The sequence below is a fragment of the Aptenodytes patagonicus genome, chromosome 5 (assembly GCF_965638725.1).
Source record: "Aptenodytes patagonicus chromosome 5, bAptPat1.pri.cur, whole genome shotgun sequence".
Classification (NCBI taxonomy): domain Eukaryota; kingdom Metazoa; phylum Chordata; class Aves; order Sphenisciformes; family Spheniscidae; genus Aptenodytes; species Aptenodytes patagonicus.
In genome coordinates this window covers 29,481,348-29,509,120 of record NC_134953.1, presented here as the reverse complement: position 1 = coordinate 29,509,120, position 27,773 = coordinate 29,481,348, and the positions used below count along the sequence as shown (strand labels likewise).

Sequence of the window (27,773 nt, the reverse complement as noted above, 5' to 3'; positions counted from 1 at the left end):
GGAAATGTGGCAGCGGTTGCGCTTCCTCTCCACAGCGAGGTTTCCTTTATTTGATCTTCATTGTGGAAAAGAGGTGGGGACCTGAGAGCGGGGATGTAGATGGAGCAGCGATAGGAAGGGAGAAAGTTATCAGAGCTCCAGTGCCCTAGACAGAAACATTTCACGTTCATAGGTTGAAGAGTGGCCGATTTCAGTCTCCAGAAGGGATGACCTTGCAACAGTGTCACTGAACAGACGGTTCCAGCTGGGCTTGTGCGCTTGGCAAGTGCCCAGGAGCTATTTTAATAGGTCTTACAAGGGGTGAGGCCTTGGCAAGACCTGTGGGTTTTTGAGTGAGCTCACTGTCTTTTTTCCTTTAGTAGCTAGCACGTGTCACTCAAGCTGTGGAAGAGCCCCCGGGAGCACGCACAGTGTGTCTCACAGGGCTCAGGGACAACCCTCGTGCTTCTTTTTCTGCTGGTGTGCATCACTTTGAAAGGCATCACTCACTGCCCACGGCTTGAAAGTTTTGTGCCATTTATCACTTTGAACGAAGATGCTGGAGATGTCCAGGTGGACTTAAAGGATTGAAACCATCCCTCGCCCCAGGCCAGGGCCTCGGGTGCTCCCTGGGTGGTCACAGCTCCTGCCGCAGCCCACGACCCATCTGCAGCGTTTGCAGGAGGAATCAAGGCAGCTGCCAGCCCTTTTTGGCACTTTGCACTTGGCCAAAGGTTGCTTTGGGGAGGCTCTTAAAGTCAAGCTGGGCTCTCACTGAAGACTCCCACATTGTCCTCGTAGAAAGAGCATTAGGTAAAGCCTGGGCTGGATCCTTGGTGGGTTGTTCTTGCTGCAAACGAATGACTTGAGATGACAACAGCTCATAAGGCAGATGTGGAGAGGAGAATTTATCTTCCAAAAGGCTGCCCAGGCTCCCACCCCAGCAAAGCAGTCTTATCTCACCAGCTTGCTCATCTGTGCAGTAGAAGCATCACCGTACAGGGAATGCTGTAAGCCAACAGCGAACAGCAACCGCTGTCCTCCCCAGCACAGAAACTCCCTCGACGCCATCTTGACCCTCCTCTGGGATCTACAGAAAACCTCCTGCAGATCTCAAAAATGCCAGCAGCAAAGCAGAGCAGCATATAGAAAGCCTTATGTGTATCTTACTTAAAACATTGATAGCACTTTTGGTGCAGCATAATGGGAAGGACTAATATGTCAGTGGTTAACGCCAGCATAATTTAATTCCTACAAGTATCTCACAACATGGCATTTTCTTTGTTTTCCACTCAGAATCACTCATTATCAATGTGCAAACGCAAGTTTAAAAGGCGCTGGTGGCACACGGACAGCTAGTGTGATTAAACCCCTCTCACTTCCCAAAAGCTGAATCCAAGTGTTCGCTTTGATGGATTACCATTTCTTTTTTTCATTCGAGGGAAATTTCCAGTCTAAACCATAGGGCTGTCAGTTGTCCGTCTGTGCGATAAAACCGAGTTTGCATCCCGCAATGCTGGTACATTGTTTGCAGTCCCGCTGCTGGTCTCGTCGTGGTCTCAGGCAGCAGTGTTTCAGGCTGTCCCCATACCAGGGATGTCTCTGCTGGTCAGCAGGCTCATCTTTAGCCTTGATTTTTGCATCTCATCTTCCAAAATGTCTTTAAAGCTTCCGAATCCCTCAGGGTGATTTAAAGTCCAGGCAGCCTCCTGCCCAGATGGCTAATATCAGCAGCTCTCCCCTGCGCCCTCGTGTAAAGCATCAGCATCATTCACCTTGGTTTTATTTATTTTATCTTTTAAAAAAACCAAAAAAACAAAAAACAAAAACAATGAAAGCTGTCCATTTCCTGGAGCAGCTCATTTGTTTTTTACTGCTGTAGTTTGTTTCCATTGGGATAGAAGGGAAAAGGTAAATGGATAAAGAAGGACCCGAAGGAGAACTGGCGCAGGATGTCGTCCTTTCTGCGTGATGCCGTATGGCTGGAATGTGTGTCACAGGGGTGAACGTCACACGTATGAAATGTAAAGAATATATACTACAGCTGAAGTGGCAGCACTGCAGAGAAAGTATTTTCTCACGTTTCTGGATAATATATCAAGAAAGCCATCTGCTAAGCACTACAAACACAATTTGTTTTCAGCACTGGGCTTGGTAATGGAGTACGTTTGAGGGGAATTTATTGGGGTTTTTTGCTACCTTCTCCATACTATTTTTAATAGGAGCTGCAAAGCTCAGCCCTGGGCAGTGGGACGGTTTGAGAGTCCATATGGTGTCTGAATCATAGAATCATAGAATAGTTTGGGTTGGAAGGGACCTTTAAAGGTCATCTAGTTCAACCCCGCTGCAATGAGCAGGGACAACATAGCCACACCACAAACCGTAACTGGGTTTTTCCCCTTTTTTTCCCATTCCTCTCTTAAAAAAAAAAATGAATACAAGAAACTGAGCTCCTGTGAGCAAGCATTTTTTCTTCCAGGTGCTTCTTTTAGCTTTCTTGGTAGCATCCCTCACTGCCCCATATGGCCTCTCCCATCTGCTCTGCCATCTCTCTCGTGTGCCCTGGCAGCTCCCACTGCCTCCCCAGGGTCGCCATCCCATCCGTCCGTCCCCTGCTCCACACTCCTGCTTCTCGGGGTCCCTGGCCGGCCCTTGGGGCCAGCACATCCCTTGGGCACCCCCCATCTCCCATCGCCCATTTACCCACCTCGCAGCCTGGGAATAACCAAAACACCGACAATTTGATATGGAAGGTATACAGCAGAGGCTACATATTACTATTACATTACTTTTTCATTGTATTACACCAGTTTATATACTTGCAGCTGTATCTAGAGTGCTCCTGGATGAGATTTAGTTCAGTCCCGAGATGATTACTTCATAGAAGAAGAGTGCTCCGGAGTTTTGCAAAGCTTGTGCTTCGCTTTCCTGCCCCAAGACAGCATCCCCATGGCATCAGGAGTGGGTTATGCGTATCTTGGTCCTTTAATGGGGGTCTGCAAAAGGAAGTGAAGAGGTGTATCTGTCTCTGGTATGTGTTATCTACAGGAATTCAAATAAGAGTAAGGAAATGCCACATATATATACTCCTCGTATTTTTATGAGCATTTCTCTGTGGTTGCTGTCTGCTTCTGTAGTTCAGCTGGGGACTGTAATCATGGTGTTCATATCAGCTAATAAGGATATCATTTTATATGGGAATTTCCTATGAATTTTTAAAAATACATTCTTAAAGGAAGTCCTGAAAAGTTACCTGAAAAGGGAACTGGCAGAAAGCCAGCTGTTACGTGCTGACAGGAGGAAATGCACTTGGAGAGGTCAGGAGTTTGCACAGGCTCTTCCCAACAGCAGGTACGAGTTTTTTTCCTTTCTGGCAGGGACCCTGCCCCTCAGGGGGGAGGATGGGCCTTGCTCTTTGGCCATCTTTCTGGAGCTCGGGAGTTTCTCTGAAGCGTGATTTCCCTCACCGGAGAAGACTGCCATGAACCCTCCAGTGGGCTGGAAGTCACCTCCGCTTTGCCATCGTCCCCCTTCCCCGTGGCAACCCTGGCTGCAAGCATGGAGCCCATCAGCTCCAGCTGCGTTACGGACATCAGTTCAAACACCCAGATCTCCTCCAAACGAGAAGATTTCACAGTCTTTTCCCGGTAGGATCCTGGCAGTCTCAAAGATGCTTTGCTTTAGAAAAACCACAGCACGATTATTTATAAAAAAGACATTTGATGTCACTTTCTAAACTGGCTGTGTATTTGTGTGGCTTCTGTCTGTACAGTACCAAGCGCCTCCAGAGTATTTACAATTAGAAATAACAGTAAATATCTGTTTTCCCCTGACTGCGAGATAAAGACTGTGTCTTATTTCATTTTTTCATATGCATTTATTATGAGAAGCATCTATTAACAGGAAAAGTTAAGTGAAAGAAAGAGCATCACTTGTGAGTATGCTGCAATAGAGGAGGGTGGTCCTCTCGGTCCTGCAGCACCTGCAGTGCTTTCCAAAAACATCCCCATCCTCACAGAAACCTTCCTTCAGCACTTGTTCGATGGCACCTTTGCAACTCACTTATGCCTTTCTGCTTGCAAGTGATACTGCTAAAGTTTGAAACCACCATGGGCTATCTGTGACCCACAGAGGTGGATTCTCAGAGGTTTCCCCTCCGTGCACCCCTGAAGCAGGATCAGTGCCAGTTTACAGCCCGCAAAGAGGGTGGCCCAGGGCTGCTGAGGAGTGGGGACTCCTGAGCCACCTCGGAAAGGCACTGCGGGACCCCAGCTTTCCGGCTTGTAAAGTGGGGCTGATGGCTGGGACAGTGAATCTGTGGAAAATTTGAAGTGCTCAACCAATGGCAATGTAAGTTCAAGAGAAAGATGTGCCTAAATCCCCTTGTCTTGTACTCAGAGACTGGATTTTAGAGAGGCTGACAGGTCTTTTGATGTTTATGTTGCAAGTCAGTAGCAGCTTCAGTAATAAACCTTTGTTCTCCTTATTCTTGACCTCATCCTCTGATTCCAGGACTCTTCTGTGCATCCAGAAGCATCCGACAGGGTCAGCAGGACCCTTGCCTGGTAGAGTGCTGCGTGTGCCAATGAATTGCTGCCAGTTTCTCCTGGGTGTTTCCCTCGGACTGGCTCTGGGTGGTTCAGACCCCCCTGGTCTGCAGAGGGGAGGGATGATGCTGTTTGAACCAGCAGGATGGTGACAAAACGGTGATGGAAAACAACAGGTCTGTGCAGGCTAACCTTGTTGCTGACAGATTTCCCACGTACTGCGTTTGTCCCAGGTAAAGCATAGTAGCCAGTACTACCAGTGCACCGGCAGTGCTCTGGTTCGGTTTTGGCTTCCATGGCTGAAAATCAGTTTGATGGATCCAAGGTATTTTGCAGAAACGCCACCTAGATCCCTCTGTTAACTAACTTGCACCGCTCTTTAGCCAGGGAATGGCAAGTAGTAAGATGCAGCACTAACAGTGTTAAACTGGGAGTGATTTTTTTTCCTTATTTCTTGGATGAGGATTGTCTCTAGCTGTTGCTGCTGCTAGCCATGACGATGGCAACCAGAAAGAGAAAAAACCAACTGCTCCAAGCTGTGAGCCAGTGCATGCTCTGGAGACAGGGCATTGCACAGGTATGACCTGCCCTCCTTCACCGTGTCCCACAGCAGCACTTCCCCATGCTCTGCAGGAGTCTGGGATTGGGATGATGATGATATGGGGCTGCTTTTACCTATTTGGGACAAACTGGGCAGGACCAGGAGATGGGCGTCTCCAAGAAGATGTGAATCCTTCCAGCAAGCGAGTGTCTTTTCTGATGCTGAAAACTGGTTGATTTACACATCAAGAGAGAATTTGGCCCTTCATTTCTGGGTGCTAGATGAGATCAGCGCAGCCTTGCTTTCCCCAGTGCTTTGTGTTTGTTTTCGTGGTGCTGCCGCTGCTGCTAAAGGCTATCAGCCTGTTTCTGGAGCCTCATTTAATATACTCCGCATGGAAAGGCATGTTTCATTTTTAAGTTTAAAAAAAACCACACACAAAAAAACCCAAACAAACATAAAACGCAGCATGGCACAGATTAAATCCATTTGAGACGACTTGAAAAAAACACTGTATGTGCAAGTCAATAGGAGGAGGGGAGTGGAAGGGGGGAAAAGCAACTGTGACATATACAAACCCTTTAGTGTGCATAGCATAAGATTTTTTGGCTGGCACTCACATGATTTTATTCAAGGGCTGGGAAAGAACTACGATTAGTTAAAAGCTTCGGCAAAGTCTGGAGGGAGTGCTCTGAAGAGTTGGGAGCCGCGCAGAGGTGACTGTAACTCCTCTCACAATTTCAGACTATTCTTCTGTGGCTCAGGACAAAAGCCTTTTCTTTTCCCTCCGTGTTCAAAGAGACATTTGTCTTGAGATGTTGCAGCTGTGGGCCGCGGGATTGCTTGTTTGAAGATACCCCCTCGTAGACGAAAGGAGAGGCAACGCACTGAAAAGTGGTAGTATTTTATCGTGTGTGGGTTCCCCTCCCTCCTCCTCCCTCCCTCCTCCTCCACTGCCATGTGTGGTTTTTAATAAGAAGAAGAATGTGGAGGCAACATTTTCCAGGCAAGGGGAAATTTCCTGTTTCTTTTCTGTTTGTTTAATAAAGTGTGTAGTTGACTGTAAAACTGTAGCTACTTTGTTGTGAACGGGTAATTCAGGCGAATGTCAGGATCGCTTCTTGATGCACTTTTATATACTGCAAGTGAACATGTTTAAAGCCTTTTTTTTTTTTTAATGCTGCGTGGCTAGGCAACTGAGATTAGTAAGAATTAGGCAAATGGCTTCTGCTTTTGTTTCTGTGAGATACTACCAGCCGTCTTGCGGTCACACAAAGGCTGCCATTTAGCAGGGAGCGCTCCCTAATTCTCTTGGCAGGGGTGCCATTGGGATCGGATACAAGTGGGTGGCAAAGGGGAGGAGCAGCAGGAGAGGACAAGCAGGCTTTGTGTATTAAAAATGAAACAAAAGCACTTTATACGTGGGGCTGCGTGCAACAAGCGGCGCTGCCTGTGAGCCGGGGTGGAGTTTGGGTTCTCACTGTGACTGCAGAACCTTTCTTTTTTTTTTATTTTTTTTTTTTCCATAAACCCTTCCTCCTCTCCCTCTTCCTTACCAAGTGCTCCCTGCAATGCTGGCGAGGGTCTGCGGGCAGCTGAAAACACCTAAAAAAATACATCTCGGACAATATTTACCACAACTTTGCAGGAACGGCTGGGGCTTTATCAGCAAAATCAGCTTCAGATGGCGGGGGAGCCACCAAATTTGTGAGGCTGTTGGGAGGGAGAGTTGATCCCACCCCAGTCCCAAGGAGAGCTTGTCCACTGCCTCCTGCCTGCACCACCCCGGCTTGCTCTGCTGCCTGCTGCCCACGCGTGGGGAGGCAGCGATGGGCTTGGTTTACACAGCATCGTACCCCTCGGTGGAGTGAGCCCGGTGGTTTTGTAATGTGTGGCAGAGCGAGAGGGTTAATGGCTGAGATGTTTTATCACAATTTAGGGGGGGAGTGTCTGGCTGTTTAATTACTTTCTGATCCGTGGCATACCTCGTTCTTAATGAAGCAGTTGCACGCAGAACAAATGTACTGTATGAGCTTGTTTAAAAAGAAAAGCGTACCGAGTTTAGCTTGGTTTTGTCAGCCCAAATGTTTTGGTTTGAATGTGTTTGTGCAGGAGGTAGGAACCAGGACGGTGAAGAATAGTTGCAGAGTGGTGGAGAAGCAACGAGAGAGGCAGGCAAGGAAAATATACCACGGTTTAAGTTGCAAACCTGCCAATGGTTTTTATTAAAACGTAATTTCCATACATTATACACTTCATCTCGTACTGATTTGCTTGAAAACTTTCATTGTCAAGCTGAAGTAAATTCCCTCATTGAAGCAGGAGAAATGAGAGACATTCCTCTGACTACCTCACAGTTTCCAGCCAGCATTCAACCTCAGCAACTGCACTTTTGTGTGCAGGCGAGGGTGACATGCCTAAGAAGCCTGTGTCATCATGCACAATTACATCCCTAATCCTGAGCAAAGACACAGATGCTGTTTCAAAAAAAAAGCTGTGTTTCGTTTGAGTTTCAAAGAAACTTACGTAATGGCAGCATAATAAAACTGTTATTTTTGGGCTCGGATTAAATATCAAGGTTTCAGATAACCCGTGGTTTTGTCTTCCGTGATGTGCCATGCTCGCAGGAAGCCACCACCAACCTCTGTTTGCCCACTGCCCTGCCTGAGGATGGTCCTGGTCCCCAGTGGGCACCGAGCTCTGAGCTCAGCTTGCCCAGACAGAGGCGTACAGCTGCACAGCACAGGGACAGTGCCAGTTGCCGCTGGGGCTGGGACCACCACAGCCACCTTGCCCCTGCATCAGATTCCTTTTTATTTACAGTTGCGGTGTGAGGCTGATAGGTGATGCTCTAAACCTTGGAGATCATACACGTTAGTAAGCGTTTAAGTCAGTGTTATAATTCACTCGCTTGTTAACCTGAGAAAATAATCTAGCTGCAGTATAGTGCTTCACGTAAGGATTGTGTAAGCGCTCTGAGATTTGTACATGTTTTTATTCTTGCTTATCTGCTTATGGCAAGCTTCTTTCGGTTATCCAAATCGTCTCAGCACTCTACCCTGCCTACTGACACAGTTGTACTTCCATCTGGATGAAATGCATGCAAACATAATGTATTACTTCCAGTACGTGCTAATGGAGATCTCGGTAGGAAAGATGGAGAGCAGGACCTATTCCAAAAACATTCACATATAATGCTGAAAATCTTCAGTCAGGTCTGCTGCTGGGTTGCTTGGTTCTTCATTTCTTAAAGCAGAGTCAATAAAACAGGAATGGAGAGCCATTAAACCTGCCTGTTTCCATGGGGTTAATTTTTCCCATGCAAAATAAATGTAACTACGTGCTACCCCGCGTTTTATACGCAGCAGCGAAGATCCCTCCCTGGGGCGATGCTCTTGGTGCTGGCGTGGTCTGGGAGGCATCGCTTTGGCCCGTAGCACCCGTGTCTGTCACATACACATCAGCTGGTGGAGATCTTGCTAATACTTTACCCAACAGCAATCTGGACAGAAAGGCACATTTAATTTTCCCTTAAAAAAAGAAAAAAAGAAATCAGCTCTTCTCATGAGTTTCTTTCCTTCTTGCCATTTTTCTGGCACGTGAGGCTGCAGTGACACAATTCCTGGTGTTGACCGCAGTCCAGAGGGCTGGAGCGGTACCCAGCCCCGGGCGCAAGGGCCGGCGAAGGAGGCTCCTGCTCTTGGCTTTAGTCCGACTTACTCAAACAGAGCCACAGACAGTAGCATTTGTTCTGTAATACTCCATGTGAGATGTTTGACCCTTCAAAATACCCCAAAACAACTCCGCGGAGTTCCCTCAGCCAAGCCGCGTGCTTGTCCAGCTCACCAGCATCAGCAACTTCACTGCGAGTAAGTAGTGATACCTGTGATGTAGAGTGGCAGGGGAAAATGCTCTTACCCAGAAGTAGTGAAGGCATTTACTGTGTCTGTTAGCCCCTCAATAAAAGGATCACACACCCACTATGCTTAAAGGCGATACAGGTGTTGGTTGGTAGCCCTGGAAGGTTCTTGTGCAGAAAGGGGGTTTTGTAAGGAGAGGGGCTTCTCTGAGGCTGCTTGTGAGGGGGTTTGAAGGTTCGAACCCAAACCCTCCAGGCCTGGACATCTCATGGTGCGGCAGCAGAAATGAAACGCTGCTTTGTGCCCAGAACACCCGCTCCCCCCACCTACGCTTTTCCCAGAAACTGCCTGGGTAGCCGAAAAAGATAGCTGAGATATTTTGTACAGTCTTAATGTAATAAATTCCCTTACTGAGTACTAAAGGGAGGCGTAGAAATGTCTAAGTGACTTGTCCAAAAATGAACTGATTAATCCCCGGCAGAGCAATAAATAGGGTAGAAAAATCAGCCTTCTGCGGCCCTTGGTGGTGATTGTTCCTTTCCTCACCTCAGCCTGGAAAACGGGTCGTTGTGAAATGAGAAAAACGCAGCACAGCTGAACAGACTCCTGAATACAAATATTTTCAAAGGAGCAGCCCATGGGTAGGTGTGTGTAAGTGTGAGAAGAGCAGTGTCCTGCACTGGCACAAGTGCGCTCACTGCCATGGCAGAGCAGGGTCTGAAGCCATTTCATCCTTTATATGCAGGTCCTTCACGCAGGCTCCAGCCACGCATCCCAGAGCATCCCGCAGGATGCGGGGATAGACCAGGTTTGGTTTTACAAAGTAAGCTGAGCTTCGCCGTTCCCACCTTGAAGCCTTTTGGTAGTTGGTAATATAACAGATTATATGCCTGTGTGCTAAAGAGGTCTTCGGTGTCTTGCTCTTTCTGTGATTTTTCCAGTAATCCTTTTTTTTTTTGGTGGCTGTCTGTTTGAACCTTCTTTCTGAGGTGGTCAAAATGGTAGTCATTCCTTAAAAAAACAGATCAAGTACCAGTGTACATCTGCGGAACGAAATCCCGGCCCTCCTGCAGGAAGGGGAAAAAACCACTGGCTTGGGTTTCACTCCTAAGATGCTAAATAAAATGGTTGAAGAGGCCGGCAGCTCTGGCTTATGTGGTTTGGTTGAAATGTGTCCTGTGTCGGTGAGGATCGGCACAGTGGAGATACATCCCCATAAAGTCACAGGTGGCTGAAATGGGGTTGTCCATCCCTGTCCTGAAGCAAGTTTCGCTGGGTTTTCTCTCTGTCGGGGGCAAAACTGCAGCCATACTCCCAGAGGTAAAACTGGACCTTGTGCTAAACTTTGCATTGCATTGCCATCATCCCCCTAAATTTGTTGTGCAAGCTGAAACCATGTGCCGCTGCCCCTCACCCGACACAGGAACCGTGCGCAGGTACCACTGCTGCCGGGGGGACCTTTCTGCTGCCGCCGGTGCAAAAGCCGCGCTTCTTCTGCTTGCAGGTATTCGCCCTCAGATCATGAACGGCCCCATGCACCCCCGGCCCCTGGTGGCACTGCTGGACGGGAGGGACTGTACAGTGGAGATGCCCATTTTGAAGGACTTGGCGACGGTTGCATTCTGTGACGCACAATCAACTCAGGAGATTCACGAGAAGGTAACATGAGCTGTGAGGGCGCGGGTGGGCCAGGCCGGGGGACGGTGTGCTCTGGCCTTCCCCTTCCAATTCTTCTTGAGAAAAAAGTGTACAAAGCTGCACTTTGAGACCATCAGCAGATAACATCAACAGAAGTTTCTGTAGATTAAAATTCAGCGAGGCCAGATGTTATTTTGGAAAAAAAAGTCACCTTATCTCTTAGCATCAGGTTTTTTGCATCAATATTATTAATGTTTCCCATTTTTTTGAAGTCCGCTTGCTCGGTGCAGCAGTAACAGCACTCTGCACCTCCCCAGGGTGCGGGGCAGTTGCTCTGGCTTTGCTAACACCATCCCACGCTGCAGCTGATGGGTCTCCTCTAGTGCGGGCTACACCTCAGCAGCTCATTTCTCCCCAGCAAGGAGTGGGTGAGGTTTGGGCAGCATGCAGGCAGATCCGTGCAGTGTGGATGGGTGTTTCTGCCTGGAAGCTCAACTAATTGTAAATACTTGTTTTAAAAGTATTCTTTGTGCACATTTAGATAACTCAAATGACGTTTGAACGGATCAGAAATCACTTCCAGGATCTGGGAAAGAGAACTACAAATAGCGTCAGTGCTGATCTTTGCAGTGCTTCAAATATTAAATGCGTGGGAAGGAGGATGGAGTTTTTTATGAGGCATTGGTAGATGATAGATGAGCCAGTCTTGGAGAATTTAGATAGGTCTTGGGTTTCCAGAACACTGAGGTAGCTTATGGTGAGCACCAATGAAGGTTTGAATCTCCATTGAAGGGGACAGAGTACAGTCTTACATGACTGTACAGCATCACACAGATCTTTTTAGATACTCTTGAAAACATACAGGAAAGGTTAATGTGAACAGTGTGACAGGTACTTATACTTCCAACATACAAAAGAAGGTCGAGGAGTTACAAGTGACACACAGTTGTGTTCAAAAATAATAGATACTGCCATAAAACCTAATTTGTTTTTAAAAGCAGAATTACTGCTGGTTGGAAGCAGAGGGATTAGCAGATAACCACCTGGAAAAGGGTCTGGGTGAGTGACAGGCTCAGTTTTCCTCTGCTTTGCCTCCCCGGACATAACATCATAATTTCCAGATATCCATCCAGTCTCTTCCCAAAGGGAATGGCCTCAGTGTTGGTGGGTCACACCCCTGTTAGTTTTGGTGACACCTGGAAGTGTCGGCTTGCACCGTGCCTGGGTCAGACAATAGGTCAGCGGTAAAAATGTGCAATTTACTGTGTAATATTCCTGATTCATGAGCTGCAGGCGTCCCCTCCAGGTGTCCTGGTGGCTCCTGACATCTCTGTTCTGTTCCAGGTATTAAATGAAGCTGTTGGGGCGATGATGTACCACACCATCACACTGACTCGAGAAGATCTAGAGAAGTTCAAGGCCTTACGGGTCATTGTTCGAATAGGCAGTGGCTACGACAACATTGACATCAAAGCTGCGGGGGAGCTTGGTAGGTCTCAGCTCTGCACCCCAATTCCCTCCTACATCCCTCCGAGTCTTTAAAATCAGCAGAAGTACCTGCTGCTTCCCAGGGGAGCATGCTGGCAAAGTGGAGTTGCAGGCAGGACACCCCAAAGGGGGATGATTCAACCCTTAAAATTACAGATGCAGTTTACATTTTTTGCATGTAGATAATATTATGACAAGAAAACTTGACCATGAAGTAAACAAAATGGTGCAGTTTTAGAAGGCAGCTTTTAGGCTCATACTATGTTAAAACTGCCCCATCCGAGCCCCTTGTTCCCACACTGTCCCGAGTTCCAGGTGCCCCCTTGTACTGACGGATATTGGTATGGCTGTTCTTTTTCTGGCCCAGGAGAGTTGATCTAGCTTTAGGAAAATTGGAGGAAGGGTGTTTTATTATATTTTGTTAAGCAAGATCAGTCTCTTGATCTGATCTGGTTCTCGGAGTCATGCCTACACCGCTGGGAAGGCGACGTGTTGGACAGTGGGGCAGGAATTGTGCATTGGGTTGTTGCTGCCTCCTTTGCCATCTCATCAAAGGTGCCTCAGGAACTTGAAAAAGAGATTTACTGTAGGGTCATGTTATGTGGACTGCCAAAATACAGAGGGCCACATTTTCAGAAAGGAGCCCCTATGTCCAGCTATGGGATTTTTCTGCATGCCTGGGTTCGGGGGGCATGTGTAGGCTGCGTTGCATGGCTGTCAGGTGGTGCTGGGGCCACCCGATTTCCATACTGGTTTGGATGGTCACAGAGACCTTTGGCAATCTGCACAACTGGGAGAGCTTAATTGTATCCGTGATTTTAGCAGCTGAGTTACAACCATTTTTGATCATCTGATCCCGAGGTTCAGTCTATCAAGCAGTCCTACAACAGTGTTTAGGATATCTTGTATTAAAGGTTATCTCTGGGGAAGTGAAGAATAACAGCCATTTCACGTGAGCCATTTTACAAGGATAATTGCGATAAGAGAGTTTCAAATAGTCATTCCTAAGAAAGCAATTCTCAATATAGTGAATTATTTTTTTCCAGAGGAGAGCAGTGTCTTCTCAACGTAATGGTTTCTTCATGTTTTTAACTCTTATTGTTATTATCCATTATAACAATGTTCTGAGGCTTTGAACATCAAGAAAGGAAAAATATAACGAATAAAGTAATGGGATGCTGCAGTATAATCCTTCTTTTTATACTTGGCAAATTGGGTGGCCAAATGATGTGGTTTCAAGTAGAAAATGTAATGACTACCCACAAATGTAGCGTAAAGTTTAATTGGTATTGCTTTCCATAAGGTAGTTTTTAAACTGTGCAGTCAATAAATGACCAGTGTCTAAAGACGGTGCCTGGCCATGCGGTGTCAGCTGCCTGTGCCTTGCTGGCCGGGCTGGCCAGGCTGGCTGGACCAGTTTTGACCCACTAGAAGACACCACCAGAACAAGATACTGGTGTTGAACCATCTGCCGGGTATTTAAACCCCAGTGCCAGCAGCTCCTGCTCCTGGGGACACGACAATAAATAACAGCGTAAGAAGCTCGTGGGAAAGGCAGCCCGGTTTCATCCAGCTCTATAAGCAAGCGGTCCATCAGAAAAGGGACAAGTGCTGGCTTGGTGATGGGTTGGTGATGGGGACTCTCGGCGGAGCTGCAGGCCGATGAGGAGCACTGCCGGAGCTGCCCGTTGTCCTCCAGCCTTCTTGTCTCTTCTCTTCCCCTGTGAGCAACCATGGCCTCTGCCTACAAATGTGCAGGAGCAGTTGCCTGATACTTAAATGTGTGGTCTTCTTGGAAAACCCTCCCTTCCCTTTCATTAAGGGCTTGGGCAGGCGGTCAGCGTGGTTTCTGGGCTGCACCCAAGTCCCCGAGGTAAATCAGAAGTTCCCTCTGTGGAAGAGATGGGGAATGTAAAATGAGACAGCATCAGCTTTAGGAGCTTGCGGGGACCAGAGCATCGTGTCCCTGAAAGGGAGAGGAGGTGGACAGTGTTTTCAGGGGTTGGTTGGTGTTGGGTTTTTTCTCTCTGTAGGGTCAGTCAGTTGTCTCCCAGTTTCTGTAGGTCTTTCAAACAGCCACAGGGTGGGAAAAAGTTTTAAAAACAGAAAAACAGGTTCCTGTGAGCAGGGAGATTGGCAGGGGGATGGGAAACAGATTTTCAATTTTTAATCAGTGCCCCTCACAGTGGAAGGGGATTTTCTGAATATCTTATTCTGTCTTTATCTCCTACTTCTTCATGGTTTCTACTCAAAGGCCCCAGTCCAGTAAAGCACTTAAATACACATCCATCTTTAAACGTGTGTTTAAATCACATTGAATCCGGTAGGATATAAGCATGTGCTTAACTGCTCTGCTGAATAGACATGAAATGAAGTACACCCTTACATGTGTTACTGAGCCAGAGCCCGGACAGGGCAATGACTGGGGAGGCATTTTCTGTGAACTTAATACTTGCAGCTCCAAGCAGGGACACAGTGGTTTAAAATGAACCTTTTGTGGCAAAGGAACAAAAGGTCTGTTGCTGAGACCCGCAGCGGGGCAGGCAGGGGTGTGCAGCAGTGGTGGTGCCGGGGTAGAAGAGCTGCTCCGGCGCAGCCGTGCCCCCTGCCCTTCCCAAATTTTGGGAAAGCCTCCAAATTTTGTGGCAGGAGCGATCGGTTCCTCCTGCAGGAGTGTGGGTGGGTGTTTGTGGCGTGGAGGCTTGCCAAGGGGTGTTTTGAATCGACTGTTCTGGCACTTGGTGGTGGAAGGAGAAGCTGGCCCTGCCACGCTGATCTGGTTTACCATCCTGCTCGAATGCACCAAATTATTGGCCCCTAAATAATTTAATGGTTGAACAGTCTTACTGGGGAGGAGTGACTTCTGCCAGTGCGATTTAAGTCACTTTTAAGGTAGATTAAACTAAACGAGAATAAGCCTTTCTATTGCAAAACAAACCTTTGCTGCTGGAGTTACTCCTGCGTAGCTCTTGTACTTGAAATCTGCACTTGTCCTTACTCCAGAGAGATGCCGAGGTGTAGGGGACCCCTGAGCATTACTGGTCACGGTAATGAGCTTTTTGCAGAGATTTCAGGCTGCTGTACGTAAACCGTGCACATCCTGGGAAAACATTACTCCAAATGCTTAACAAATGATGGGCTGGGTGGGAGATGTGAGGGTGAAGGGCCAGGAGCCCCTCTGCTTTGCTGGGGGGCAGGGAGAGGTGGGGCGAGCAGCTGGAGCTGCTCCCCCCTGAGCCACGGTTGTGCTTTGTGGTGTTGCCTCTGCAGGGATCGCCGTCTGCAACATCCCCTCGGCTGCCGTGGAGGAGACGGCCGACTCCACCGTCTGCCACGTCCTCAACCTCTACCGGCGAAACACCTGGCTCTACCAGGCGCTGCGGGAAGGCACGCGGGTGCAGAGCGTGGAGCAGATCCGGGAGGTGGCCTCCGGTGCCGCCCGCATCAGGGGGGAGACGCTTGGCCTCATTGGCTTCGGTACGTTGGCAAAGGGCAGGCAGCCTGCGAATGGTGCATGGAGCGCTGCCAGCCCCATGTTCAGCCTTTGAGGAAGACTCAGCGCCACTTCACTGCCCTAGGAAGGACCTAAAATGAGCATTTTCAAACCCAGAACCACCACAGTTGATCAGTGTGAATCTTACACCGATTTTTCAGGGAAGGAGCTGTATTTTGTGAGCCTTGGCTGAGCCCTTGGAGGAGTGCTGGTGAAACCTGGCAGTGCCCCAGGAGGGACCATACCTGGTAGTGCTGCTGTCCTCTCCCAAAAAAAACGTGTCCCTGAGCCACAGCTACACCAACCCAGCTCTTTCTGAGCCATTCTGCCCGGCGCAGTGGCAGGGCTGTGTAAAACAAAGTTTGTCTTCAGTTCATCTGTAGCTATAGAGAGTTTCAGCATCAGAGGTAGCATCAGCACCTCTGCCGACAACCCTTTTGGATACCCCTTTTGGGAGCAAAGTCCAGCCATCACAAGATGGTTCAGGAGGTGCGTTCAGGCAGCAGAAGCTCACGCGGCACACGGTGGCTGGACACAAGCAAAGTGGCAGAAACGCGAGCAGAGGAGATTTGGCGAGGTGCTGGTTTACAGAGCATGTCTGTCTGCTGGAGGGTGGCTCGGAGCCAGACCACAAATGTTGCAGCAGTATTTCCACTTGCTTTCTGTGCAGCAGCCATTTTCCCCACTTGCCTCATGCTGTTGTTTTGCAAAGCCCTAGGCTAGTTAGTGCAAAAAGCTGGCATAGAAACATGTTTACATGGGGAAACTGAGGCAAGGCGGATGGGTGAGGTTAGAGCAGGAGATACGGGTGAGCCCGGGTCTGCCTGGCAGGGCCAGGGTGAGGGCAGCAGTGCATGCCCGACTGTGTGCTCGCAGCTGGATGTCCATGCAGCCACCCAGCTGATGTCCCCCCGGTCAACCATGCATCTCTGGTGCACCAGAACGGCATCACATATGTGCATGCACAGGGGAACGTTGCTGTGTACCACTAACCAGGCACATGCTGGGCTGCTGCACTGCTGCTAGCTGAAAAAATTAACAGATAAATAAATAATTGAGGCTTGGCACACAGGGCACACGGAGCCTGCACAGCCCATGGCGGGGACGGGCGGGGGGGTCTCCAGCAATGCCACAGACATCCCATACTACAGCCAGCACAGCGGCTGTAGTAGTCCTTTGCTTCCAAGCCACGACAGTTGTCTTCGTCATGCCCAATTAACCAGTCGTACAGCAAGAGGCTGAAAAACCTATCACAAACAAGTTGCCTAAAAAAGGCGGTGCTTTTTTCTTTCCTTTTTCGGCTTTTCTTGGTAGACACAGCGCCACAGAGGATTGTTTCTCTGCAATGTCCAGAGCTGCACATTGGTGGGGCTGAGCCGCACGTTGGGCCTTCCCCACCAGACCTACATGGCTGTAGATGGTGCCACGTGTTCAAATGGCTGTGAGCCGGCAGGTGCCTAATGACCTCACTCTTCATTTTGTTCGTTTGTTTAAAAAATCTTAACACAAGCATCTTGCATTTGCTAGAGCCAAGCACAGCCCTCCCTGTGCAAGGTGGCCTGGGTTTGCCCTCCAGCCAGCATCCCTTCAGGGGCTGTCCTGGGAGCCCAGGAGGTCCCAGGGGACCCCTGCGGCAGTCCCCAGGCCAGGCGGTGGGGGGGGTGTCAGGCCACAGGGTGGCTCAGCTGCTGGAGCCAGGCCGGTAGGAATCAGTTAAATTAACCCCTCTCTTTCCTTCGCACACAGGTCGCACTGCACAGGCGGTTGCGGTCCGAGCCAAGGCGTTCGGCTTCAACGTGATATTTTATGACCCATACCTGCAGGACGGGATAGAGAGGTCCCTGGGAGTCCAGCGGGTCTACACGCTCCAGGACCTGCTCTATCAGAGCGACTGTGTCTCATTGCACTGTAACCTTAACGAACATAACCACCACCTTATCAACGACTTCACGATTAAGCAGGTAATTTGCCTCACGCACACGACCGAGGAGAGTGCTCTGCTCTTCAGTGGGCAAACCCCAAGCGTCGGTGCTGGCCGTGGGTCCCTCTACAGTCATGGCCACAGCGAGCCAGTGCCTTAGTGCCTACAGGCTACCTCTGAAATAGCTGGTTGCACCCAACAGCCCATCTGTCTCCTCATGGTGTTTACCTGGGGGGGTAGTATGCTACCAGGTAAGCAAGCCCTACGCCCGTGGTGTGGAGGTGACAGCGGGAGAGGGTTTTGTTTGCTGATACCAGCCAGAGCTGGGCTTTCCATAGAAAACCCACATGCACTGACTGAGATGGGGATTGCTCTGGGGCAGGAGCACGCAGCTGCTCAGCATGAAAAGCAAGGTGCAGTCCCAGCCGGAGGCACTCTGGGGTGCCTGCTGCTGCGTCAGGACAGGGTAGGACCGGGTCACTGCACCGAGCTCACTCTCATCTCTCTCTCCCCGGCCGCTGCCAGATGAGGCAGGGAGCGTTCCTGGTGAACACGGCGCGCGGGGGGCTGGTGGACGAGAAGGCCTTAACTCAAGCCCTGAAGGAGGGACGGATACGAGGGGCTGCGCTTGACGTGCACGAGTCTGAACCGTTTAGGTAAAGCTCTGGCTTTTTCTTGGGTTGCTGTTTGTAGCGGTGTGGCCAGGGGCTACACAACACCCACACGCTTTGTCATACAATGCCAGCACTGGGGACAGCCCTGCTGGTTTGAGAAAAGGCCCGGCACCTTGCAGCATCCATCGGGCATGGGGTGGCACCAGGGTTACAGGTGTTTGAAGGGACATTGGGAGCTTAGAACAAGCAATCAGCCTGTGTTTTTAAAAAAAAAAAAATGCTCGCTAGTCCAAGAGAACAAATTTACTGTGTTGAGTGTTGGGCATTTTTGACCGCAGGCTGCTGCTGCTAGCTGGGAAGGGGTTGGTTATAAGTGGGAGTGCAGCTCCTCTCACCACAGATTGGGGATGGGAGTAGTACTAGTAGGTTGCTTGTGCTTTCAGAAACAATTTTTAAAAAAAGAGTGTGCTCCTACAAAGGAGGAACCCCCACATCCACCCCCTCCCACCTTGTGCTGGGTGACCCGCAGCCTGTCCCTGCAGCCCCACGCTGCTGCAGAGACACCCCCAGGCGTTTATTCCTGTGGGAACATTATGAACAACCACCCAGTAGATTGGTTTTTCAGCCCTGTTGGCTCTTTTTTTGGTGCATTTTCAGTTTGTGCCCTGCACTGGACCCGTGCTTCCTCCCCCATGTTTCCGTGGCCATTTCAGGCTGGCAGGATGCTGTTGGGCTCTTTCTAGCCCAGGTGCCACAGGCAAGGGGCTGGGGGCCGAGGCATGCATACGCAGAGGGCAGGCCACAAGCCTTTTGCCATTTGTAACATACTTTATTCTCTTTTTAAACATTGATTAATCTTTCTTTTTTTTCTCCTGGCTCCCAGTTTTGCTCAAGGCCCTCTGAAAGATGCTCCTAATTTAATCTGTACTCCGCACACCGCTTGGTACAGTGAGCAGGCGTCACTAGAGATGAGAGAAGCTGCTGCTACTGAAATACGGCGTGCTATCACAGGTACCCAGCCCTGCGGGAAGCTGGGGTTAGCTCACGTGTGCACCTGGAATGTGAGCCAGGAGGGGTAGAGACAGAGCAGGAGACTGGGAAAGGTCTAACACCGATTTTCTTCCTAGCAAAAGAGCTGAGAAACCAAACTTTACTTTTCTGTCATGTGGGCATGTTTGTGCTTGGGTGGGGGTTTTTTGTGGGTTTTGTTGTTTGTTGTTTTTTTTTTTTTTAAATCAATGGGGCACTTGTGCAGCATGGCAAAGACTAGTGTCCATGACCAGGAAGAAGAGGACAGTGAAGCAATAATTGCTGCCCCTTTTAATGGTGCTAACCCAAAAGATGGTGCAGACAATAGCCAACTGCATGCCAAAACCAAATCCCAAAGCAGTGAAGGCACCTGTGTCTAACTCTTGTGGTAACTGAGCTTGCTCCAAGATGATGGGCATGATACTCCAGCAAATGAGTGGTTCTCTTGTCCTAAAAATTGCCTCCCTTGTTAACCTGGATGGCATAGCTTCATGTCTGGCTAGCGCCTGCTTTGAAATCAGCATGCTCAAGGGAACAGCTTTTCTAAAGCAGAGAGTTGGGACTCAGGGTAGGAAACTGGTCTCCAACCCTGCACCTCAGGACAGCCAAAACGTCCTCCTGAAACAAGATTTCTGTGCCTCCCACCACCACCTTTATACTAACAAATATAGGGAAATGGAAAAATTGCAGCTTATTAGTAGAGGGTGATAAAGCTAGGACTCGCCTGACACATACTTACCTTTATTACCAACTCCAGGGCGCATCCCAGAAAGCCTAAGAAACTGCGTGAATAAGGAATTCTTTGTCACAACAGCTCCGTGGTCAGTAATAGATCAGCAAGCAATTCATCCAGAGCTCAATGGTGCCACGTACAGGTAAGCCAGAGAAGAGGCCCATCGCAGCCCGCCGCGGCAGCCAGTTCCCCTGCAGAGGTAGGGTTTGGGGTTCCAGCTGTGAAGTGAGCATAAAAGCCCAAGCAACAACTTCTACATTGGCTCAGCCGGTGACTGTGCAGTCCCCCTCCTTGGGGACTAGTACTTACATCACTGGGATTACTAACGCTGCTTGATTTAACCATGGGTTTATAAAGCCTCCCATTTATGAAGCCTTCATTCTGGTGGGCCAGCAGTCACTTGCGTGGCATCTCCGTAAGTGCCAGGACCCACAGACCCCTAAACAAGCAGGACGTAACCTCTAAACTGAAGAAGCAATTGCAGTTTTGCTCTGCGCTTCTGTCCATTCACTGACTGCTTGGGCTGTGAGCCTGGCCCAGCTTGGGGGTTAATGAGCCAGGGTAAAAACTCCAAATACAGGTCTGTAGTCAGGTGGCCTAATTTCCACCTAAATCCCTGAGATTAGGGTTACTTATCGCTCCACTTTGGACAGCTCAAAGCATGCTGATAGGAGACATTAGGCATGAGGACTCAGCTGGAGCATGGGCAACCTTCAGCATTGCCAAAAATCAGGTCATGTTACAGGGCAGAGGTGGGCGGGAGTGCATCCCACAGCAGAGCCCTTGAGAGGGCAAGGCCCCAAGCAATGCTTGTGCCATGGCCCTGCACGCTTGCAGCTGCCTGCAGGTCACAGGCAGCAAAAGCTCACTTTGGCCAGCAGAACATGTAGACTGAAAACCCAAACCTGGTGAAAGCATCCCCCTCGGTCCTGCTCCTGACTGCTCTGAAGCACATGGGCAATGCCATTACCCTGGGGACAAGCCTTGGCTTCCCAGCTTAACCTCTGCAGGGTGCTTCATCCTTGCTAAACTCCTTGGGAGCCACAGCCCCTGTAAGCTGGCAGCTGAGGTCAGCTCACCACCTTCAGGGGCAGGTAAAGCCTCCCTTCCCCTCCTGGCTTCCCCTCTGCCTTTCCCTAAGGCGATGGCAGCAGCAGGGAGGTGCTTGTGGTTGGGGCCCTCAATCCCCACATGTTCAACAGATGGAGGGTTTTGGCCTCGCTGCCCCCACGTCTCATCTTCTGTGCGGTCAGCTCAAGACATTCTCATTTCTTCTCCTCATTCTCAGTTCTTGGAATACGTATAACTCACCCTGCTCTTAGAAAGGAAGATGGACCAGATCCAACCCTATTTTTCACCTGTGCTCTCTGGTTACATGAGGAAGATGCAGCTCACCTTCCGTAGAGGGAAAAATTATGAACGGGGTATAGGTATAGAGGGAAAAATTATGAACGGGGTATAGGTGTTCAAAGGTATTCACACGCAGGGATAATTAAGTCAGCATGCTAGCGGTTGGCATTTCAGAGAGCATTCAAGATGATCCCTTACCCAATTTTTCAAAAGAGAAAGGCTTCCTTACGGTTCAGCCACCTGTTAGAAGGTACAGAACAAGACGCAGTCCCAGTATCGTAGTGGAGAACCCTTACCCAAGACACAGCAGCATTGGTTTAACATTTAACATTGAGCTATCCCATGTAATTTAAAAGAAAAACTGAACTCGGCTCTAGTAGAGAAGTGGAATCTCTTTCCTGCTCGTTTTCTCCATAGCCTCTGCAACAGCGGTTGGGTCATTTGCGCTGTCTGTGGCGAGCTCTGACATGACAAACCTGCCCCTCTCTCTCCCCTCTCCCAGGTATCCACCTGGGATGGTCAGCGTCGCACCGGGAGGAATACCAGCAGCTATGGAGGGCATCATTCCCGGAGGCATCCCTGTTACTCACAATCTTCCCACAGTGGCACATCCTTCCCAAGCGCCATCTCCTAACCAGCCCACAAAACACGGGGACAACAGGGAACATCCCAACGAGCAATAGCAGATAATTTAAAAATCATTCAATAAACTTGGGACCAAGAGACATTAGAAAAGAAGTTATACATGAACTAAAAAAAGAATTTGATACGAAATTTGTAATGTTGATTTTGGACAGACGCATCATTGATGTTCCAGTGTTAATGACAAAGTGATAGCAGTCAAGACTGGGGAGAAGCCCTGAAGAAGTCACCTGCTTACTGAAGCGCTGAAAACTAGGATGTGATACATTAATGATCAACTTCTGTTATTGTGTGTTAAGTTTCCTTCATCTGTGCATCAATCACATGAATAAAAATAGGTTTTTTTTTTTCCCCCTCAATTCCTTGGGAAGGACAGGGCTTCTGCACCTGTTTTCAAACCATTGCATTAAGCAATCCGTACAGAGTTAACATAGAAATGTAAGAGGAAACCATTATGTGGCTTCAGCCCTTTCCTTACTCTTGTATCTGGTTACCTCTTCTAACGGGAGGCATCAGTACTGGCTTAGAAGTGGAAGGAAAAAAAAAAAATAATCCTTTTTGCAGTCTCACAGGGCCAGTGACGCGTAACAGAAGTTCTCCTGCCAGGTTTAAGTTCTAGCCATTCCAGCTGGGATCCGTGGGATGGGGAGGGCAGAAAGGGCTCCTGGCAACGGCCGCTGCCCTCCCCGGCTAATGAAAAAACAAACCGCCAGTCTCTTCTCTGCCCAATACACTGAATAAAGTAGCTGTGCATTCACCTACGCCCTGCAATGATGCAAGAAAAAAAAAAAAGAAAGAAAAAAAGAAGAAAGTATTAAGTTTCACACACTATTTGTACTCAAATATATTTTCTCAGTTTTAAATCTGCAGCTATTTTATCAAGTGGAAAAAGTCTTGAGCTGGAAAGGGTTCAAGAATAATGTTGCATTTCCTTATGTCTCAGGAAACACTTTTTATGGTAACTTGTCAGACTGTCTATGAACAAAACCCACTTTTTTAGACATTGATAAAAGTCTTCTTTTCTTCACGTGATATTTTATACAAGAACACTTCAAAATGTGTTATTAGATGTGACTGATTTTAACAAATCCTATTAGATTTGTATCAACTAGTTACATGTTATATTCATAGTCTTTTGTGAATCATCGCCTTTGTTTTTAAAGATGGCCTATTTTGAGCCTTTGTATGGGTACATTCCTGTTTCTGTGACAAAAAAAAAAAATCTTAAGCTGTCCCAAACAGAAAAAAAAACCAATGGCTATCAGAAGTATGTTTTGTTTTAGTGTGTTACCGTTATTGTATTTGTTTATTGTAAAGGTGGACATTTAGCGTTCAGTGCAGTTTTCAATAAAAAGTGATAAAATTTCTGTAATTTCTGAAAGGTAAGAGCTCTCGCTGCAATCTGACTAACGCTGTAAGTTAAAGACATTGAGAACGCACAGCAAGATACAGAAATGCAACTCTGATCACACTGTGCCCTCCTCCGAAACAGAGTATGGTTTCACAGCAGAGAGCAGGTAAGTTTTCCTCGAGTCTGACTTCGGTACTTCTGGCACTTGAGCAGCAGCTGGGACCCACTTCTGTCAGGGTCAGCAGAAGGATGACGCTTAAAGAGAGCCATGACTGGCATCGGCTGAGGATCTGTCCTTGGCTTCCTGCAACAGGCTTGAGAAACACAGTAGAAGCTCGGTTCAAGCTTGCTGCGTGCAGGTCAGTTTTAAAATTGCACTGCTGGGGAAACGCTTGCTGAATTTCGTTTCCTATCCAGACTTTCAGGTGGTGCTATCCATAAGCTGTAAACTTACTCACGATTTGCTGTGAATACTTAAAAATCAAGCGGGACATTACATGCAGCCTAGGTGGAAAAAGATCACTATGGTTTCCATTAAGCTATGAAGGCAGCTACAACATTTTTTGTACGTACTCAAGAAACGAAGCATTAACAAACACTAGGGAACAAAGCTGAAAACATGCTTGAGAGGTGCTAGCAGCTTCAAGCCTCGCTAGACAGAAGGCCCGTTCTTTCCTTTCCACCCTGTCTTTCACATTGCGTCACGAGTGCCAGCACACACTGCGTTAGATGGGGAAAAGAGCTTGGTCTAGAAAGGGACTAAAAAAAGCTGAAACCAAGAAGTGTCTAGGTTACAAAACTCTGTATTTTGTTTGCCTTAAATTTAACTGAAAACTAGTTACCAGCTTCAAACATGTTAAAAAAAAAAAAGAGGTCACCTTTCATAGACAAGTGTCCGCTCTGTCGGTGATCAACATAGCACACCAGCGATTATCCATGAACACCACGAGAAACCAGGAGGATAAAACAGGTTAGTTACAGAGAAGGTGTTTGGGAAACACTGACATGATGGTAAAAACCACGAGGAAAATATTTAATTGATGTTAAGGTTTAGAGCTGTTTTAAAAATAACCTAGCTCTGGTACTTTCATTTGTTTTTAAACAAGCAGTTGCGCCCCAGATGGGTGCAAGTACTTCCCCGTGTCGCAGGATCTCGAGCGCTGGTGGTTCCTCGTGCATCCGCTGCCAGCAGTGGACTGCGCACCAGGAGAGCGAGAGGCTTAGCTCAGAGCCCCCAGAGAATGGCAAATGCTGTATTTTTCATCCAACACCCAAGCTCCCTCTCAACCAAACCCAAGGATGGATGCAAACGTAGGCAGACAGCTTCTACTGGAGTGCTACAACCTCAACAAGAGCAGAAATTAAGAGATCCCAAGGGTTATAAACTAAAGGATGCATTTTAGTAACAGGCTACAGTTTTAGGAGCTCCGCTCCACTGTTGGGTTTCAAGCGCCTGCAGTGCAAACACCAGCAAAATGTGCAGAGAAGATCCATGGAAGCGGAAAGGGAAGAGTATCATTGCAATTAAGACATGCCGAAACACCGGGAAGCGGCACGCTGCAACTCTCAAATGGAAAATGACTGGGCAAAAAAACGGGAGATAAACAGTTGCTGCTGAAGATTTGTGCTGTTACATTGCTGACAGAGCCATACTGCTGTTGTCACACTCAAGGCAGGCAGGCAGGGAGGCTCTCCATTGATGATGGATGTCAGAGTAGCTTAAAAAAAAGCAGCTTGAAGGTGACAGACACTAAAAAAAAAAACACCTAAAAAAAGGGGTTAAGGGAAGTTACTGAACAAAAGGGGAGAAAAAGGAAAAGCGGCAATTAAATAAGGGTCTCTCAATGCACACAAACCGGTTTTGTTAATGAAGTAAACAACCTAGTAACATTTGCCATAAGCCATGCAGCAGAACTTTGGAAGAATCCAGAATTACTAAATTTTAATATATTAAAAACAAAAGAAATACAGGGATTTTCACTGAGGAATTCATAAATAAAACCAGAAAAAACCCGACCAGATGTAAAGGAGGTAGCAATGAGAAGCCAAGTTCTGTGCTAGGAAAGCGTGTGCTACTGCGAGCAGTAATATGAGGAAAATAACACTGAGAAACCCAATTTTATATATATACTTGGCTAAAAGAGCAGAACTTGCCGACAAGCTGCAAGGTAGCATTTGCAAATTAATCTCAGTATTTGTAAACTTTCAAGTATGTAATTCAAGGAGAGTACCCATTAACATACACTGACTACTGTGCTAGCACAAAGCAGGGGTTTGCATCTCTTTAATCTACAGGTACATGAGGTTTGGATTACTTTGATTTTGAAAAAGATACTTCACCAGTTCCAAAATGACCTGTGAAGCGTGTTAACCTGAACATACCATTTTACAGGACATCAGAACAAAACAATAATGATCAAGAAAGCCAAGAGCTCTGAAGTACCAGGACTGTCCTCTCATACCAGAACTAGATAAATACCGGAGAGCACGGTGCATGCTTTTGAAAACAGCTGAACTGACTGCTTGGTGAACTTCCACTTGCTACGGTGAAGTGCTGGTTGGGGACGGGGATCGTCAGGCCACAACGCAGGCTGCCCATGTACAGCAACAGGAGATAAGGAAAGGCGTGCTCGTCGAATTTGGCTCAAGGTAGACTTTCACATTGGTTATTCTCCCCATGTTACAAGGAAGCTTTACTTCCTTAAACGGAACAGTACTGCAGAAAGCAAAGGGCGGGAATGTTAAAATTCCGCACAGCATTTTGCACACCCCTTGAAGTAGCCTACTGAAGGTAGGAGCTTATCCTTTTGTCCACTCAAATGGTGGTCCGCACAGGGAAGCTAGTCCTGGGTAAGCTAGGATCTGAATTTACAGCGATCTGGTTACTGAACGAGAACTTCTGAAGCTGGCATACGTAGTCCTCAACTAGAAGCACCTCCAGAAGTGTGCTGGGCTACACCACGACAGATAAACGATGCCACCAAGCACACGGTGCAGGCCGGCTCAGATCATGGAAATTCTCATCCCAGCTTACTCGGCGTTCAGTTCCCCTGACAGAAAAGCTTTACATCCTCAGCTAGACGAGGTATAAAAGGATTTCACTGCAAGGTAAGAAAAAGGACAAAAAAAAAAAACAATTTAGAAAGCAAACCTGAAACAGGGCCATATGCTTGTAGAGAACCTCTGTAGTATCTGTGGTCTGACTGTTTAGTTCAGGTAAGTCATATGTACATTGCAGATAAGCATGCATTCTTTTACCTGAAAATTTGCGCATGCACCAATCAGAAGAGATCTAATGGCCAAAAAAAGGTGAAGATATTTCATAATAAACCTCAATGGAATCTGTGATGGGAAAATTGCTAAGGTAATACAGTACTTCATTATTTTTTATACTTTTGGTGTCCTCACCAAGTTTATGTAGGAGTTGTGCACATTTCAACACCATCTAAGCAGCATTTGGAAGAAAAAAGCAGCAAGTTCCTCAGGGTTTCCATAGCTCTGAACTACATAAAAATATGTGCTATGGGGCTTCTTTCCAAATTCTAATTAAAACAATTTCATCTACTGCAAAATTCCTTATTCAACCACCACACCATCAAAAGTGCTTTTCAAGACAACCTGAATTGCACTATATATGTAAAAACTGGCATTAACCTTTAGTGTTTAAGTGAGATTTTTAGATAAACTTTATCCATTACAGGTTACATGGCTAAAGTTATCAAATATAATAAAATTTCTACTGGAGAATATACTCTGAACTTACAATCTTAGGAACTTACATAAGTTTAAGTATGGCCACATCAATCAACATGCAAGAAATTCCCAGGTTTACATACTGAGAAACATATATAACACAGTGCTTTTAAAAACAACTTTAGCATAGATTCTTCTTTTTAATCAGAACTGCCAAGTGTATTCTCACTAGATTTAATGACCGAGGAGTAAGCCTTTAAAAAAGGTGTTTCTTCATTTGCAGCAATGTTTAAGTTGATGAAAGAATAAATGATAAAATGATACATGGTTTGTATCACAGCAAGACGGAGTTCTAACAATATGAAATTCTCAATAGTGTGAGTTCTCAAATTTCACACAATTTTGTTTAGTATATGCTCGCTGGAATAAAAACCCTTATTTTAGGTCACTTCTCTGAATAAATATTCTTATGTATACTGAAAGGAATCTATTAACTATTAGAAGGAAAAAAAAAAGAAAAGAAAACCCAAAACTTTTTCAGAAAACAAATCATTTCACTCAATGAAAAATTTAGCTTCTCTTCCAGTTTGTTCCATAGAGTTTAGATTTTATTATATGGGCACAGCAGTAACTAAAATATTAGTAAAATAACGAATGTATTTTTGCTTACGACTTGCTGTGGATATTTTGTGCAAACAAAAAAACCTCACAATCTGACCTGGGCACTAGTGAGATTTCACATAAAAGGGCTTTTCATGGAAATGTGTCAGAGTATCATCTAAAAGGTGATGTAGAATACCAAGTTCTACTGTAAAAGAATCTTGGAGGGAAGAGATATCCAATCTAACATGTGCTTTCATAAGTGCCCTTACTTGAAAAATTTCTTCGCAATAA

At 47.3% G+C, this 27,773-nt stretch overlaps 1 protein-coding gene across 4 annotated transcripts in view; it reads left to right on the top strand.

Annotated features, from left to right (window-relative positions):
* CTBP2 (C-terminal binding protein 2) overlaps positions 1-23,223 on the top strand; it is a 146,691-nt gene extending 123,468 nt beyond the window's left edge. For all 4 annotated transcript variants that reach the window (XM_076339208.1, XM_076339206.1, XM_076339210.1 and 1 more), the window contains 8 exons: positions 10,432-10,586; positions 11,910-12,054; positions 15,324-15,530; positions 17,293-17,507; positions 17,993-18,123; positions 18,965-19,092; positions 19,868-19,985; positions 21,696-23,223. In XM_076339208.1, the coding sequence (XP_076195323.1) occupies positions 10,432-10,586; positions 11,910-12,054; positions 15,324-15,530; positions 17,293-17,507; positions 17,993-18,123; positions 18,965-19,092; positions 19,868-19,985; positions 21,696-21,876 (1,280 nt within the window). In that variant the 3' untranslated portion in view covers positions 21,877-23,223. The remainder of the gene's footprint in view (positions 1-10,431; positions 10,587-11,909; positions 12,055-15,323; positions 15,531-17,292; positions 17,508-17,992; positions 18,124-18,964; positions 19,093-19,867; positions 19,986-21,695) is intronic.
* The last annotated feature ends 4,550 nt before the right edge of the window (positions 23,224-27,773 follow it).